This window comes from Halyomorpha halys, unplaced genomic scaffold (genome assembly GCF_000696795.3).
Source record: "Halyomorpha halys isolate HHAL.00 unplaced genomic scaffold, Hhal_1.1 Scaffold1261.1, whole genome shotgun sequence".
Classification (NCBI taxonomy): domain Eukaryota; kingdom Metazoa; phylum Arthropoda; class Insecta; order Hemiptera; family Pentatomidae; genus Halyomorpha; species Halyomorpha halys.
Window position 1 is genome coordinate 76954 of NW_027113948.1, and position 17287 is coordinate 94240.

Genomic DNA, 17287 nt, shown 5'->3' on the forward strand with positions numbered 1-17287 from the left:
ATACATACACACTGAAAATTCTGTAAATAATTATTAGACACAAAATTGCAAAAGAAAAAAAATAGAATACAAATTAAAAATGATCAAGATAATAAAATTAAATAAGTTGTAAATTGTACTTTAAATTATTTTCTCCTACATTTAATAACCAAATAAATGATGAATTACAATCGAACAAACAAGTTTTGGAGTTATGCTTTGTGAAATTGAATAAAAGAAATTTGTTATATACTTTTCCTAGAGTTCTGTGGGAAGTATCAGTATAAAAAAATATTGGTTTTCAATAAACATATTGGAATAATGGTATGATTGATAGATAATTTGTTAATATCAATTTGTCTATTAAAAACTGAACAGTCAATATGTATGGATAACAATAAATGTGCATTATTAGTGAAACATGTATATGTTAAATAAGAACTGTTTAAGATAATCTATACCAAAAATAAATGTTCTTAACTGTAAATGATATTCTTGTTATAAAACTAGATAATTTGATGTAGAGTGGTCTATTTGTGTTTTTTAAGTTTATTATTTGTGAAAGTATTTAATTTGTTTATTTATCTTTTTTATTAATACCAAGTAAAGTACAAATTTTTGTATTTCCTTAATGCCATTATTAAAAATTGTGATGTTTGTTTAATTTTTTATTTTTTAGAATTACAAGGTTCTTAAGATTCATGTATGTTTCTATTGTTATGAACTTATTTATTAAATACTTTTGATGTATAGTAAGCAAATTATGGATGACCATACTTTTTTCTTCTATTAATTTTATTTTGTTGTAAGGAACATAAATGGAAGTTAGATGTGAGTAGTTCAGGAAAATGATATTTTCCACACTTCATTATTACATTGCCTCTATATCCTCTTGATCTAACAAAAAGATTTACAATCTCACCAAGGGAATTTACAAAAAATATTTTCCTGGATAACAAACCGAATGTATTTCTTTCAGCTTATCTCAATGTGCATTTAGAATGAAACTAATAATAAAACATATTTCCCAATCCATCATTCTGTATTCAAGATGTGGGTCAATAATTTTAAGTAGTTTTTATATTACATTATATAAAAACCCTCTGCTAAACTGTTAAAGCAAAGTATGTCCAGAATGGAATCATAAGCAAACATCAAGCACTTACAAACAATTTTGATTTTAAGACTAAAAATAACACCTAATTATATCCAAAATGAACTAAATTTAAACATGTTTGTTACCTATGATTTTGCGTAGTGAATTGATAATTATTTTTGTTTCTATATAGAACCTAACTATTTACCCTCTCTTGTTATTTAAGTAAGTATATTATGTTATTTAGATTCACAAGGTTTCTTTTTTTGAGAATACAGATCTTAAACACTATGGTGATTTAAAAAATTGTTATATTGTAATTATTCAAATATACAATAATTATTTATTTGGCATGTCAGTTATCTAAAGCAAATGTGTACACTAATGTTGAGACAATTGATATTTCAAAATATAATACAAAGTAATGAAGTGGTTACTGTCACTTAGCTATATAATATATTTTAAAATTATGTGTTAATTTTGTTGACTGACACTGATGTTTAGACCATAAGTTATACAAAAATTGAAGAATGTGAAACATTTTAGTCATTTCTTTTAATCATTATAATGTAGTAAAAACATACCAAAGATTCTTGTCTATTTTTTAAAAAATAAATATTTTATTATACAATAATAGATATTTCAATTTTACTTCTGCTGGTTTACAGTTATAGAGTTCAATGTGCTATGCATGTTATCAAAAGTTAATGGTTTAAATCATTTATGGTATTTCAAAAAATGTGAGACTCAATGAAAGTAAAAGTTATAAATGATAATTTCCATTCTAACATGCTAATTTAAAATTAAAAAAAAAAAAAAATATATATATATGTTTTGATGGAGCTATAAATGAAAATAATTAGATAATAAGTAGGCTGAGATGAAACAGAGTATGATTCAAGGAAGTCTGAGAAGAATTACCTAAGAAGAAAGAGGGATGTTGTATACTGATATGGTCTGTAATAGTGTTTTGAAGAGTATTCTGGGGATAAGGAACTGAATCGGATATTTACAAGATGATTGGCAGAAGCCATTAGAGAATGTAAGGACTGTAGTGCCATTGATTGAATAAACTATGTCTGTGATTAATCTGTTTTTTTTCTCCTACACCACACTAATTAGGCAATTATGCCATCCATTTCATCCTTGTTGCATATAAGACACGCTGATGATTAATTCTTAAAAGTGCTTTAAAAAGAAAAAAAAATTGTATTATAAAATTCAACTCATTTCTGATAAATTGTGTATTTTTGGTTCAGTTAGTCCATGTATTAGTCAAACTAGAGGTCTGAGCATAATTTAGAAGTTTTTATTAAATTCTGCTTGTCTTCTAACAACTAATTAATCTTGTCGTCATAAAGGTTGTCAGTAACAATGAAATTACAAAGATCAGTGCCTCACAAAAAATTGAGTGTCAAACTAAAGGTACCATACAATAGTTTATATTTTTAAAAAATGCAGTTATAAAAGTGAGAAAATATTAAATTAATTTAGGTAGGATCTAGTAATAGTCACCAATACACCTCAAAATAAATCGTTAGATATTAAATCGAACATTGGTAAGAACTTTAATTATAAATATAAGAAACATATGCATACATTTTCAATTTCTCTTTTTACAATTCAAACACAAAAAAGATAACTCTTAACTCAAATTTTGTATATCTGAAATATAAAAATACCTTGAATAAAAGTTAATTCATTGGGTTGGTCTGGTGTTCCATTATGGAATAATGGTAAGGGAAGAAGAGCAGCATTATCAATTTCTTAGTTTATAATTCATATCAAATCAGTGCTAAAATGAGATAATTGAGTATTTGCAAGAGATGACAAAGTTAACTGTTAACTCAAATTTTGTATATCTGAAATATAAAAACACCTTAAATAAAAATTTATTTATTTTAGATTAGTCTGATTTTCTAGTATGGAATAATGATATAGGGAAGATCAGTTAAGAAGTTTTTATATCCTGTGATCAAAATAAAGAAAACCATTCTTTCAGTCATTTAAAAAAAGCATCTTTTAGAAAAATATTATTTCAGTAAAAGAATGTTTTCCAAAAAAAAATATGAACTCTACAAACCACTTTTCCAGAAGCTACGAGTTTATAATTTTTTAGAGTCTTTGTTTAAAATAGCAGTCATCACAAAAATATTAAAAGGCAATCAATTTAAAAAAAGGTTAAATGATAAACCCTTGTTTGGGAGAAATTTGCTTTTCAATGTATAAAAACTCAACTACAGATATATTTAGTCAACTGTAATGTTTATATTGGAAAAAATAATGATGGAATTCTGATTATTTTCTCCCATATAAAATGAAATACTGCTCTAATGTAAAGAAATTACTATTACATTGAAGTAAAAAATTTTGAAGTTGATGGCCTACCTTAAAATTTAAAAATTGAAGTTCATAAAAAGGTATTCGAAAAACATTTCACAGTATACTTCTTAGAAAAATAAGATAACATTTTTTTTAGTAATCAATGAATATAAAGTTAAGAAATTGTATAGAATTTTGTATATGTTTATGCTGATTAGATTAACTTCAGTGGAAAATGAAGAGTTACTATTTAATTGAAACCACAAATAGAATTCAAACAACTCTTTTGCTCAAATTGAAATCATCGGAGGGTAGTAGTTCCAGTAAAATTTATAACAAATGTGATACTCAATGTAAGTCTTATTGTAATCCATTGAAAAAGTTTTAAAGCAACATAATTTAAAAAAGACTCAGGTGAAATATATTATATTCATCGATAAAAAGTTAGTTTTCACCTGTAAATAAAATAACTTAGGGTTGTCTTTCCAACCAGTTAACCACTGTTCATTTATTAATTCATGGGGAAATTAATGGCATTAACCGATAGATGTTGCTATGACCTTAGATATAATACAAAATCCTTACAACAATACAATATATAAAGCTTAATTTTAAATCTGTCTCAAAATATATTGGCCCAAAATTTCGTTAGTTAACTGATTGTCCAAAGTAAAAGTAATTACTTGGAGTAAAAACAAATAAAATTGGCAAGAAGATACCAGTCGACATTAAGAGCTTAATTGACATCAAGAAATTTATATACAAATTTCAAACCTTCAATACTACTAAAATAAAACCAAAACAAACGAAATGGGTGAACCAGGTAAAAAAAATTGTCTAATTCTAAGCAATGATTTATTAATGAACAGAATTTAATAATACACAATATTCAATATTGAAAAAACAGGTATTTTGATGATTTTTTAGCCACAAAGTGTCACCTAGATTGTAATTATTTTGAACAATGTAATGGGAAATAAATTTTTATAATCTGATGTACTCAATTTACACTTAAATAACTATATCACTAATTTCACATGGTACAAGTTTTAGTGAATGTCATACACATTAGACAAAGCTAATTCTGGCTTGTCATATCCCAACTTTTCTGGTGTGTCAATACCTAGTTCATCAAGTGTAGGCTTTATTTCATGAAGTATATATGGATATACTTCTTGGACCTTTGGCCCACATTTAAATTTAACAGCTTCCAAAAAGCGAATAGCTAAGGCATAATCATTTACTCTCCTACAAGCCTTTAGAGCAGCAGTAATAATCCTTGGTTCAGGAACTAAATCCATTCCACATAAATCATTCATGGCTTTTCTTACATCCCATCCGTCAATGCTAGGGTTGTTAAAAAATGCTTCATACCTTGCATCGAATTCTTCATCAGATTCAGTCGAAACCTTGGACATTTGCCGTATTTTTATACATACTGGTTGTGAAGAATTAATAACACTTTTTGTGGAACCCAAAATCCTCAAAGCCCTAAACATTTCGGCAGATAAGTGGGAGACTAGAAGAAAAATAAATGGCGCTGACGACCACCCTTATCACAGAGAAAATGAGTGATACAAAGAGGTTATTTTAAAAGGTTGGAAATAAGTTCATATGTGAACATGCCATTTACTTATTGTTTGGGAAATAACAGATAAAATCAAATTTATTAGCAACTTTTTATTAATACGATGCATAAAAATGATGACTTGAGTATTAACCATCAATGAAGAATGAAGTATTACAGTGTTGTGAGAAGATATGAAAATAAGACTTACAACACTATTCTTTTGCAATGAAGTAAAGGTACTTAAGCATTATTCCGTCCAAAGTAGTTGTGGTTTCAAAACCTACTCCATTATTATTACTCCTTTAATTGAGTCACAATTGTCGAGTTCCGCTAGTAATAGTTTGCTTTCAATTCCTACCACCCGCGCTTACGTTTTATTACGGTGTTATTGGTGTTTTTTATGATGAGGAAGTCAACAAATGTTAGTGAATTGTTTGTTTCTGATTCAACTGTAAAACGTAAGCGCGGGTGTATCAAATATCAATCTATATTTTGTCGACCAGCACTCTTACGACTATTCCTGCAATTTCAAACAGCTTAGCATAAATCTCTGCCTACAACTGTGAGTTATTATTTCTCTCTTATCTTATCTCTTTCTTCTTCATTTCCTATTCTCCATATTTCTTCTTATTTTCTATAACATTGTTTTTTTACACGCCCTTTTTATATTGATACATTTTATTATTTTTTGGGGTCTCATTATTTTACATTTAGCACCTTTTAATGTTGGTCTTTTTCTTTTTTTACTCTCACATTGACTATTTTATCTCTACGATCTTTTGACCTTTAGATTTCTGTTTATATAACGTCTTTTGGCTATCTGCACTCTAGCGGCTTTTCCTGCAATTTATAACAATGTTCTTTCCTAATTTCTTTAACCAATTCTTTATAGATTATTTCCACTGTATCATTTATTTGTTGCTCACATTTATATGTATATAAATAATAATGTAATTAATTTACTACTGTCTTGTCCATAGTTAGTAATCAACTAATTTATATTTTCATTCCATTATAAAAAAATTGTTTTCTTTTTTTTATAATAATAGTCTTAATTTGGAGAAAATCCATTCCTCTTAAAACCTCATCAATAAAAGGTTGAAATGTGCTTGAGCATTGCACATTCCCAATAGGACAACGTTCAATATTTATTCCGCTTGAAGAATTTCAAAATGACCCCTCAGTTTCCTTCGCACCACTGAAAATACTCAAATGATTTGTGGAATAGAATAAAGACAGATTGTAGTTCAGCACTTGGGAAAAATTCGCTATTAATTATTTATTCAGACTATAAACGAATGAATGTTGCTATAACAATCTCAACTACCAAACAAACAAACTTGAGCCACGGTACATAACCTTGCGAATACTTTTGTTTGATTCGGAGTTCCCCAAGTACTAGTTTCTGATAACGGGCTGACATTATGTTCAGAATAATTCCAAGATTTTTATTTAAAAAAGGCGTTCTTTTTTATTTTATCACAGCATTGCACCATCTTTCGACCAATTGCCAAGGAGAACATGGTACCTTCTCAGCATCAAACGATCTCTATGAGCTAGCCAAATGCAATTTTCCTTTCAAACCAAGTCGATAAACTTGAAGGTTGAAGATTTCCATTTTGAATTCTTTTAAGCTGATATCAAGCTCCAATGAATCTATACTATGGTGTTTACCAAAAACTGGCGGTTGATTACTAGCGACAATGTTGCCTGTCTTCTCATAATTGGCTTTTACATTCAATGAAAAATATATTTTTAAATTTGGAAAGTTGTCCAGAATTAGTGAGAAGTAAGTAGGTTAGCTACTTCTAGAGTTAGTAACTAGAGCTTTAGGAGCTCAATGATTCCATGTTATCCACTACTTATAGCGAGGAACAGCAAGTTTCATACTGTTAAAAATGTGGCTTTTGTTTTTTAAACTAACAATAAACCAAAATCGTGTAAAAAAATAAACTCCTTAATTAACTTTATTTGTTTTAACTAAAAATAAAGCTGCAAATCATTTAATTCCTGCTTGTGATTGTTATTAAGGTAGGAGTAGCTAGACAGGAGCTGAATTGACCTTGTGTATTAAGGTCAAACAATGAACGACATACGAGATCTAAAAGAAGCCTTTGAACATCACAGAAAGGTAACCTTAATCTGCTTGGTACTCGCCTACAGACTAATAGGAAAAAAGATACAACCTTGGAGTATTTGCTCTAGGAATGACCACGAATAGAGGATATCAGCATCCTGGCTTTGTGGAGGGACAGAAATGTGTTCGAAGCGTATTCGCTCTCAGATACGCATATAGGACTTTAAGAAGAAGGAAGGTCAGACTTAGACCGATTTCTAAAACAATTAGCCTATATTGGGGTTGCTGAAGAGCAATGAGTTGACTGTTTACAGGTCCATGAGGGTTCTTATTAAATAATACACCAGGTGACCATATTTATTAAACAGATAATTTAAGTTCTAAGCGATCGTTCTAGAATCCAAAAACAAATACGGTAAGGAAAAAAACCAGCAACCAACTGCAGCGGCATCCATCACGCAATACATTTAAAGGCTTGTGTCCAATACTGAAAATTTAGTGATTTCCTAGTAACTCGATTCAGCCATGTTTCACCTCGAGATGCAATCGTAATGAAAAAAAAAATTAAAATTTGTTGATGCTCTCCAAATTACTCAAGATTTAGAGGATATTAGAACTACATAACTAAGATTGTAAAGTATCTTCATCTTAGATTAGGAAACAAATATAATCTGAATTATATGTTTCATTATTACTTTAACAAAAAAGTGAATTGGAGGGAGGTTAATGGTTTATTATTAAAAATAATATGTTTATTAATAAATTTAAATATGTGATTTATCTATGTCCGATCACGGATTGATTAGTATGTTGTGTAATGTAGCAATCCGATGTATATGGGCAGCATGAATGAATAAAGCATTTTTCTCTCTCTTTTAGAATAAACAATTTTCATCATTATAACAAAAAGAATCACTTATTTATTTCTATCAAACTTGATATTGTGATGTTTAACTTAAAAAGAAATTTATTTTTCATTAACTGTTTCGATAAAACAGTAATTAGTTATGTTTACGATATGTTTACAATATAACATGATTTTTTGTTGGGAGTTTATCTTGCCACATTGTTCTTAAATGTTTAGCAGAACAATCATCACCTAGTAATTCCACTTAGTCCAAATTGAGCTTTGGGCTAAAAAAAAATTACAGGTTTGTCTTTCCAGAAAGAATGCAGTTTTACGTTAAACATTCTTGGTTTCTGTTTAAGATTCTTTCTCTCCGTCTGTAATATTGCCACAGAATCACGTCCATTTGATTTAAAATATTTATGGTTCGCACCATTGGTAATGAATTTTAGCAGGAAGAAAATCCTAACTTCACATGGCACTATAGTCAATAATTGGGTTTTCCGGAACCTTGCATGGTGAGGTTTTATTGTTGCCAACTGAAAGAATATTGCGACTTAATTATTACAAATATTGAAAAATGAAACCATCTTAATATTAATATAAAATTTTTCAAACAAATTAAAAAATAAAATGAGACTAATTTACCTTAAAACTGGTAGGTGAGGGCTTTCTAAAATTCCTAGTTCTTTGTGCTCGTTTTGAACTAATCTTTATTGAGGAACTTAAAGGCTACTCCCTGGAGGAATACCACGTGGGTTTTGTTGATGACAATTTAAAATTTGTTAGCAATGGAAAATCCGTTTTATGATTATTCCTGTGGATCAAGTTCTGTCGAAAATGTTTTAATGTCAGTTAATGAATTGTTTCCATTCCAAGAGGTTTATGACAAACCATTACAAAAAGATGATGATTTTCTTAATATTAATTACTTTGAAATAGACCTTGAGCGAATGCTTCTTACATTAAAACATCCTGCCACACTTTATTTCACAGGATCATTTTATGTTGAATGCCTATGTGGTGCTGTTGATGTCCATGGGTATACTTTGAAACCTAACTGTGGTCCTTACTTAGTGGTTAGTGGTTTTGGGCAGAGTGCTATGTGTTTTTCTTCAATAGCAGACAGAGAAATCGGTATTGATGAAGTTGAATTAGAATTAACTGAACGAAAAATCTTAAAACCTTTACAGGACCAGTTTTCTCAAATATTTTCAGCAACTTGTGTTTTAATTCTGTCTAAAACTGATGACCGTGACGTACCTATCCGTAATGTTTTTAAGTTGGAAAAATTTCAATGTTTTGAAATTCCCAGGAGTACCAGTTTTTCTTATTTTGAGAAACTAGAGAACTGGTTGGGTTGTATGTTTGATTTTAATTCAGGATGTCGCATTCCACAGAAGATGAAGTTTGATGAATCTTTAAGAAATTTGGCTGGTGATTGTTTTCATTGGGAAGGTATTATTTTTATTTTTCTGTTTATCCAGTGGAACAGTACACAAGTTTTACTCCTCATGGAGGATGTGTATGAAATCACTTTCAAGTTATGTCCTATTTTTGTGGCATATAAGCTATGCTATTATATATTTAAATAATAATAGACCTTTTTTTTCAGTTTAGGTCAGACAAAAATTGTTATTTGTATGAATCACATTATGGTGTGAGGTCATAACAGAAAACAATGGTCAACCATTTCCTTATAGCGTATAAGTGATTACATGCCAACCACCATGTCACAGTGACAGTTGTGAACTAGTATCAATTAATTTAATTAAATTGTTTTATAATCACTATATAGTTACGTTAGCATTTAATTTTAATTATTAATAAGATAATGCTAAACTTATCAATTATTTTTTTAATGATAAAATACATACTAAAAATTTTCTTAACCAAAATCTAAAAATTATCAATCAATTACAAAAATAAAAAGAGCTTATTTTAGACATATCAGTAGAATTTATTATTATTTTATGAATATATACATGAAATAGATAAATGGGTACACATAAACAGTCAATAAAATGTTAAAATAATATATGCAAATAAGAAATTTAAAAAATGGAGTTAATTTCAGTCATTTGAAAATGAATATTAAATTGTTTTATTGTTAGGGTTTTCAAACTGCACCCTCAGATTTATAACACTCAATTGTTTGGATTTTGATTTGATTTGTAAAAAAACAAGCTTACTCATCGCTAGTTATTTTAGAAGAACATTTACACATGTAGTTTAAGTTATGACTATAACTCAATTAAATAATATTTCTTTACTTTTTCTTCCAGTATATTGGTGATTACTGAAAATGGTTTAATTGTGCTAAGTTTGAAAAAATTGTGGACTCCTTTCCTTAGAATTCCTTGATATTTTATAATTTGTTAACAATATTTTTATTTGAAAAATTGTGAGAATCCCATATAACTCAAAGAAGTATACCCTTCTGTATTTTGATTATTTTTTCTGTCTTGTGTTATGGTTTATGGATTGGTTTTCACTGAAGTTTGAGTTATAATTTATTAAAAGAACTAGGTAGCCAAAAAAAAAAATTCAAATTGATATTACCACATCTGAATTCATTGAACTACACAAAGTATTCTCTAAATAGTATAGGTGCATAATTAATATGAGAATATACCATATAGTATAAGAATAATTAGTAATGCGTTAGAATAATACATTCCTGATGATTCATATATCCTGGTAATTCGCACAGATTTGCTTGTCCTATGAAAATATCTCTTTAATTCTTATTGAAACAATGAAATCTGGGCCCCTCAATAATTCGTATTTATTTATATTTTCCAAGGAACGTCTTATGATTGGAAATTTCCAATAAAAATTATTTGGCAATTCATTATGTTTGTAAGCAATGAGAGAGGTGAGTGAGTGAGAGGCAATTGTTTCTATAATTCTAGATTTGTCTTCAATTTTTTTTTACCTATAATTCTATTGATCTTCATAGAATTTGCCTATTTAAATTTTATTTTTCTATTCTGTAGCTTTCTCTCCATTGAATGTGATTTTTAGTTTCTAGTTGGTTTTGAGTATTAAAATTCTACTTTGTATTGATGATTGAGGCCTATCAACAGTTCCTCAACACTCAACTATATTGACATTCTGTTTTTTCTTTCCAATAAAAATTGTTTACAAAGATGGAACAATTGCACACTGAGCACTTAGATGGTTTAAAATGTCCTGTGGTACGGAATTGACTTTCTCAAAATAAAGAAACTCCCACAACTTTTGTAAATTTTGTGCATTTAGACAATAGCTCTTAGCTGAAGAAGACATTTTGGCTAGATTTGGGAATATTGATGAAGAAGGGGAAGAAAAAAAAGCTAATGAGCTGACAATGAATTCTAATATTGCAAAACTATATATCTATCAGCAACATTTAACATTTCTTGACTATGTGTTCACTGACATATTTTCTGCTCTAGAGGCACTTCACAAAACCATTGGCAATATCCGTGTTTAAGGTTCTATCTTAAAAAAATAACCGATTTATTTTTTCAAATATAAAACTATAATACTTTGTTCTGTTTACTGTATCATTTGTATTTACATATCATATACATTAATACAGTTTTTCATTAATTTTGTCATTTCATATTTTGTCCCTTGGCAATATGAAAAATTGGGATTCTAATATTTAAAAAAATAAAAATAGTATAAAAATATAGTTACATAAATAATTGTGTAAGAGAAGAAAATATAAAATCAAACTGGAATGCATATGTAAATCATGAAAATTGACTTCATATATATCATATAAAATCTTATATTTGTTATTTTATTTTATTTGGTAGTAATTTTTAATCATTGTTTTAACTTCTATGGTTTTAGATCCTAGAGTTATTATCTGTGGAGGTAAGGGTGTAGGAAAATCTACAAGCCTACAATATCTTGTAAATAGAATGTTCGAAAAGTGGTCAGGTGTTGTTGTGATTGATTTTGACATAGGACAACCAGAATTCTCTATTCCTGGCTGTATATCTGTTACCTTGGTTCAGAAACCAATATTATGTCCTTATTTTAATAATATGTGTGAACCTCTCAGGTAATTCATTGTTTATTAAATATATCCATTATAAGGTTTGAATTTTATTATTTAAAAGTCTTCTGCCAATAGTAATATTATTGTCTTGATACTTATTTAAGTAAATTTCAATTAAAACATTTAACTAAGTTTACTATATAATAATCTGTTGTGTTTTTGTTAGTTATCTCTGTTAAAGATACCTTCTCTCCTAAATAATTGGAGAACCTCAAAAGTTGATTTTCTTTTTCCTCTGTTAGCTTATAAATTGTATTTTATGTTTTCTTAAACTACTTATATTCACACTTGAGAGTGATTTGGAAATGTGGTTTATATGTCTCATTTAGGCTCCTTAAAATTTATAGTGATTATTAAAAAAATTATTGTTCCAGTAAAAAAGACTGGTATAATGAAAAAATCTATTTATATATCAGGTGTCCAAAAAGGAGACGTGCTATTTAAAAGTTAAATAACTTAAAAACCAAAGATCTCCCTAGAAAATAATTTATATATTAACAATGTACACATGAAAAATCATATACCGAAAATAATATTGTGTAAATGGTGGGCAAGAAGGAGTGAGGATTATTTTTTTTTAAATTAATAAATAAAGTGTGCAGTACTCAGGGTGGGCTTTACAATCAAGCTTGATCGAGAGGATGAACTATGCCGTGAGTAACAAAGAGTTATGAATGAAAAGATAAGTCAGATGAATGAGTACAACCATGTAGCCCTACACGAAGGTGTTAGGGGATCTTAAAAAACTAGAATAGTGATGGTGAGAATGTGGCAAGTCTGCACATTTGGATCATGGCTCACTTAAAGAAATCTGTGGAACAATCCTAAGGAAAGAGACAGAACTTGGCCTTTGAATTAATGAGCAAAATACCATATATGTAATGTATGTTCCCTTGACAGAAGAGGAGGAGTACTGATATCCAGAAAATACATCTTGGTAACATTGACTTTGAATTTGAAATTGTTCCATGTTTCAGCTTTCTTAGATCTTCCTTGAACAGCAAAGGAGTTTCTAAGCAAATCATGTCCTAGCAACAGGGCCCTCTATTCAAATATTCGTCTTTTTTTTTTTTTACAACTGCTCACAGGAGACACCAAGATGAAGTTGCATTGCCTTAGTCAGACCAATGGTGTGCTATGATTCTAAAATGTGCTGCCTGACAACAAAAAATTTGAATCCCCTCAAAGTCTTTGAAAGAAATGTTGTAAGATAAATCTAAAATGGTATATATGAAGCAGGTAGATAGTGAATACGTAGAAATGTAGAAGTTGAAAGTATTGTTAGTAATTATCAATGATATCAAAGCTGGAAGACTGATATGTGGGACATGTCCCGTAAAGTATATCTGCTTAGTGTCCCATGAATGGCAGTTAGAGTGAAAGGAAAAGGGATATGAGAAAATCCAAAGAACAGATGGAGAGACGAGGCAAACAGAAGTTTCCCAATTGGGATTGAGAAATTGGTGCGATACAGCACAAAATCAAATCAGATGGAGAGAAGTAATTCATCAAACCAACTCCTACATTGGTCTGTCACACTGCCATATACAGTTCTATGTGTCTTTCTTTCTATATTTGGCAATATGAATTGTCACAGTACATTTATTGTACCCCATTTTCATCCAGAGGTGTATAGGTCAGGAGTGAGCTTATCAAAAAGACCTCATCTCGGAAAGAACTGAACTTGTCAAAATGTACATGGTCACTGAGTCTTTCTGCGTAGAAAAGGAGGTTAGTTCGATGTTGGTAATCTGTGGTGAATCACCTGGTCGACTTTAGGAACTGTGAGTAGTTGACTTCTCATTACTCTCTCCAACCGTTCCGGTCCTCCCAAAAAGGTCATCGACTCATCTTGTCACCTGTGTTTGCGAGCTTGTCATTATTTCTCAATTTATTAATCTCAAATTCTTTTTCTGAACCACAACATATAGGAAAATTTTCACCAACATGTAATTGTTTTTATGGTTATTTATCAAATTTGACTAATTAATATTGTTGTCTGGATTGTAATGCATGTGTATAGTGCCAATTACATCCCTAAGCATCTACTTGTACTTGTTCAATTTATTGGTGCCAAAAATAAAAAGATGTGATATTCAATATTCATTGATAGTAATTACTATTAAAATTAAGGTAATTAATCAGTTGCTATTAAATTAAGGTAGTTAATGCAACTAATAGAATAGACTGCAGTTTTGTTTAGTAATTACAGAGATACCTACCTACTCCTCTGTTATTACATAGGTAGTTCAATACAACTTTTGTTGTAAAAATAAATAAATAAGTACATGAAAAAATATATAAATAATAATAATAACACTAGTCAATTCACAGGGCTTTCAAATTGAAGCCCAAACCGTAAACTCCCTCAGAGAATGCCAATTCATTGAGCCTTTTACTCATAGAATCAATGTGATTTGAGGAAATGGATTCCATCACTGAGTAAATAAATATATTGAATGTGGTCAAAAAAAACGTATCTGTGAATGGATTGACTGTTTAGGAATTCAAATCTGCCAAGTGACCTTGTCACACACACTTCTATTCCTTAAATATTTTTATGATTTCTTATGCCATACTTTTTTAGTTCTCAATTTTTTTTTATCCAATTTCTCAAACCTATGCAAAGTAATAGTAGCTTGTCCTTCAGCCTCCAGGTGGAGTGAGGTTTAATAGAACCTCCATTTCTCAAATTAGAGTAGTCTACACAGCCACAGCCTTTGTGATCATAGGACTGGCAGATAGTTGCAGTTTCTCTTGCTTGGTAGTTGATCTACCAAGATCTACTTTGTGGCCCAAATACTATGGCAAATAAGATCATACCTCATATAATCATGGTGTATAATCAATCAATTATTGTTGTTTGGATTCCCCATGATTTGTATAGAAGCCTTTTGGAACCCTATATCAGATGAATCTTTCTCGTAAATATAATTAAACTATACAATTGGAGATTGATTTATTATTCCCGTTAGAATGGAGGTTATTAAATTACAATGTGGGTGGCACCTGCACTAAATTTATGAACTATTTTAGTATTACATTAAGGTTGTGATATTAATTTAAAGATTTTTCCTCTTTGAATTTAATTAAGATTGATATGTTGTTAGAGCCAAGAACTCAGGTAACAACACTATAGTTGGGCTGAAGAAATTAAATTTAGAAATTTCGGTTTTCACAATTATATCTCTGTGAGGATATGACCAAAACTACTAAAAATGATTATTTTTATGTTATCATCATATCAAAATAAACTAAACTACCAAAATTATTTAAGGTCAATTTTGATTAACTCAAGTTATTTGTTCTAGCTTAGATTGCTCTTTGACACCTACACTCAATTCCAAATATGTTTTTCTTGAAACACTTTCCTGTGTTCATGGCTACATCATCATTTATATCTATGTATCCTCTACCCTTCTGTGTATTCTCTAAAGTTTCCTTTGAGATGGTCCTGTGTTTTTTAGACAATGAAGAGTATCTAGAAATAAAGGAAAAAAAGTAAAATTCTTTTTAACACTTTTTTTATATTCAGGGAACTCCAAAATATAAATATGTTTACTAAGTGAGATTGTAAGAACAATTTTTTTTTTTACTAATTACCATAATATCTCTGCTTAGATACTGGTACTGGAACTTGGATTAGGGGAGGGATTAGTGAATTCCACAGTCTGTTCCAGAGGTATCTTAGCATTGATACTCATTTCACTTTCCAAGTCGGAGTGTTGAGATACCCTGCACTAGACTACAACAAAATTGAACCCATTAAGACATTAGGACTTTAGGACCATCATTCTATCTTGCTCAGCCATCATACCGAAAAATCATCCTTAACTAATATATCGGGATGAAGAATTTTTATTCTCATTTATTTATTATTAAAATAATTTTGTTTTAGAAATATTATTTCATGTGTTGTATATTGTTTTAGGTCAATAGTAGTTGGTCATATTAATCTAGATATGTGTTTGACCAAATATTTTGCTGCTGTTGAAGAATTACATAGATATTGTTCATTAAATGAAGATATACTTCGTTTCCCTTGGATAATTAACACAATGGGTTATATAAAAGGTATGTGTATAATATTTGATAAACAGTTATTAATTTATGAGTGTTATTTATTTTTATGACCCTAGATTATATAATAAACTTCCTATTTTTTTTAAAAATTATTAGTGGAGTGTGAGTTTTATTAATTGATCATGTTATTATGTACAACTTTATATAATTTAAAAAAATAATTCTGGAATAGAAAAATCTATCTCTCATTATCAGATTACTCTATTACAGTCCAGGAAGCGAAGTACTTTCAAAAAATCAGAAGGCTGAGTAGTTCTGTATTTTTGATATATTGTTTGGTTTGTATAGACATTAAAAATCAAAATTTACCTCAGCAGAGGACCAGAAGATTTTTATTTATAAAAAACATTGTAAGAAGATATTACAAAGTATTAGAAAGGTACAAAATAGTAATTACATAAAATTAAAAAAATAAAGTTAAAATAGGTACAAAAAATTATTGTTAACCAACGTTTCACCCCACTTTGCAGCGCTTCATCTGGTCTGAATCCTGGAGATTTCACATTCTTAAATCTCTAGGACTCAGCCATGAATAAAAAAATATGTTTATATACACACATGGATATATACACAGACCACCCTCTTATTAATATTATGTTCTGTTCCACAGAAAGTGACTTAAGTCAAGTTCTGTTCAATTAAAGTGTAAATAAATATTAAAAGGAAGATAGTCCAGGTGCAGTCAAAGGAAAACTCAAATAATCATGAAACTATTTATTATGAGCCAATGTTTTGCCCCATGTTGCAAGGCTTCATCTGGGCTAAAAAAAGATAAAAACAATTAAATGAAGTAAACATAAATGAACGAAGTAAATGAAAAATTAAAAATATGTTCAGTGAAACCTAAAAATTAAATAAGAATAATAAAAGGTTATAGACAATTAATGAAAACGGAAATATCTACAGATAAAAAAAGAAGAAATATAAAATACAGTACAAACAAAAGATGGAAAAAGGGGAATAAAAGTGAAATCAAGAATAAAGAAAGATTATGAACAAGATAGGAAACGTACCTTTCAGACTTGAGTTCAGCGCGAAAGTGAACAGATTGCAGGATGTAATAGAGAAGTAGTGGGGATTGACGGTTAAAAATACATTACATTTGAAAATAATTTTAAAGTGAACAGTATTAAAAAATTAAAGAAAATATTAAAAATGGGCAAACATTAAATGATTAGGGAGAAGAAATTATATTAAAAAATACATATAAATATAAGCATAGAATGCACAAAAGAAATAAAGTTAAAAGAATGGAT

General features: G+C 29.1%; 2 protein-coding genes across 2 annotated transcripts in view; one reads left to right on the forward strand and one right to left on the reverse strand.

Moving 5' to 3' along the window:
- Positions 1-4238: 4238 nt before the first annotated feature.
- On the reverse strand, positions 4239-4966 carry COX5A (Cytochrome c oxidase subunit 5A). The gene has a single exon (XM_014433763.3). The coding sequence runs from the start codon at positions 4894-4896 to the stop codon at positions 4447-4449; it is 450 nt and encodes a 149-aa protein (XP_014289249.1). The 5' UTR covers positions 4897-4966; the 3' UTR covers positions 4239-4446.
- Positions 4967-8623: 3657 nt separating this feature from the next.
- LOC106689026 (polynucleotide 5'-hydroxyl-kinase NOL9) overlaps positions 8624-17287 on the forward strand; it is an 18517-nt gene continuing 9853 nt past the window's right edge. The window contains exons 1-3 of the mRNA XM_014433768.3: positions 8624-9349; positions 11738-11951; positions 15880-16022. Coding sequence (XP_014289254.1) covers positions 8683-9349; positions 11738-11951; positions 15880-16022 — 1024 coding nt within the window. The 5' untranslated portion in view covers positions 8624-8682. The remainder of the gene's footprint in view (positions 9350-11737; positions 11952-15879; positions 16023-17287) is intronic.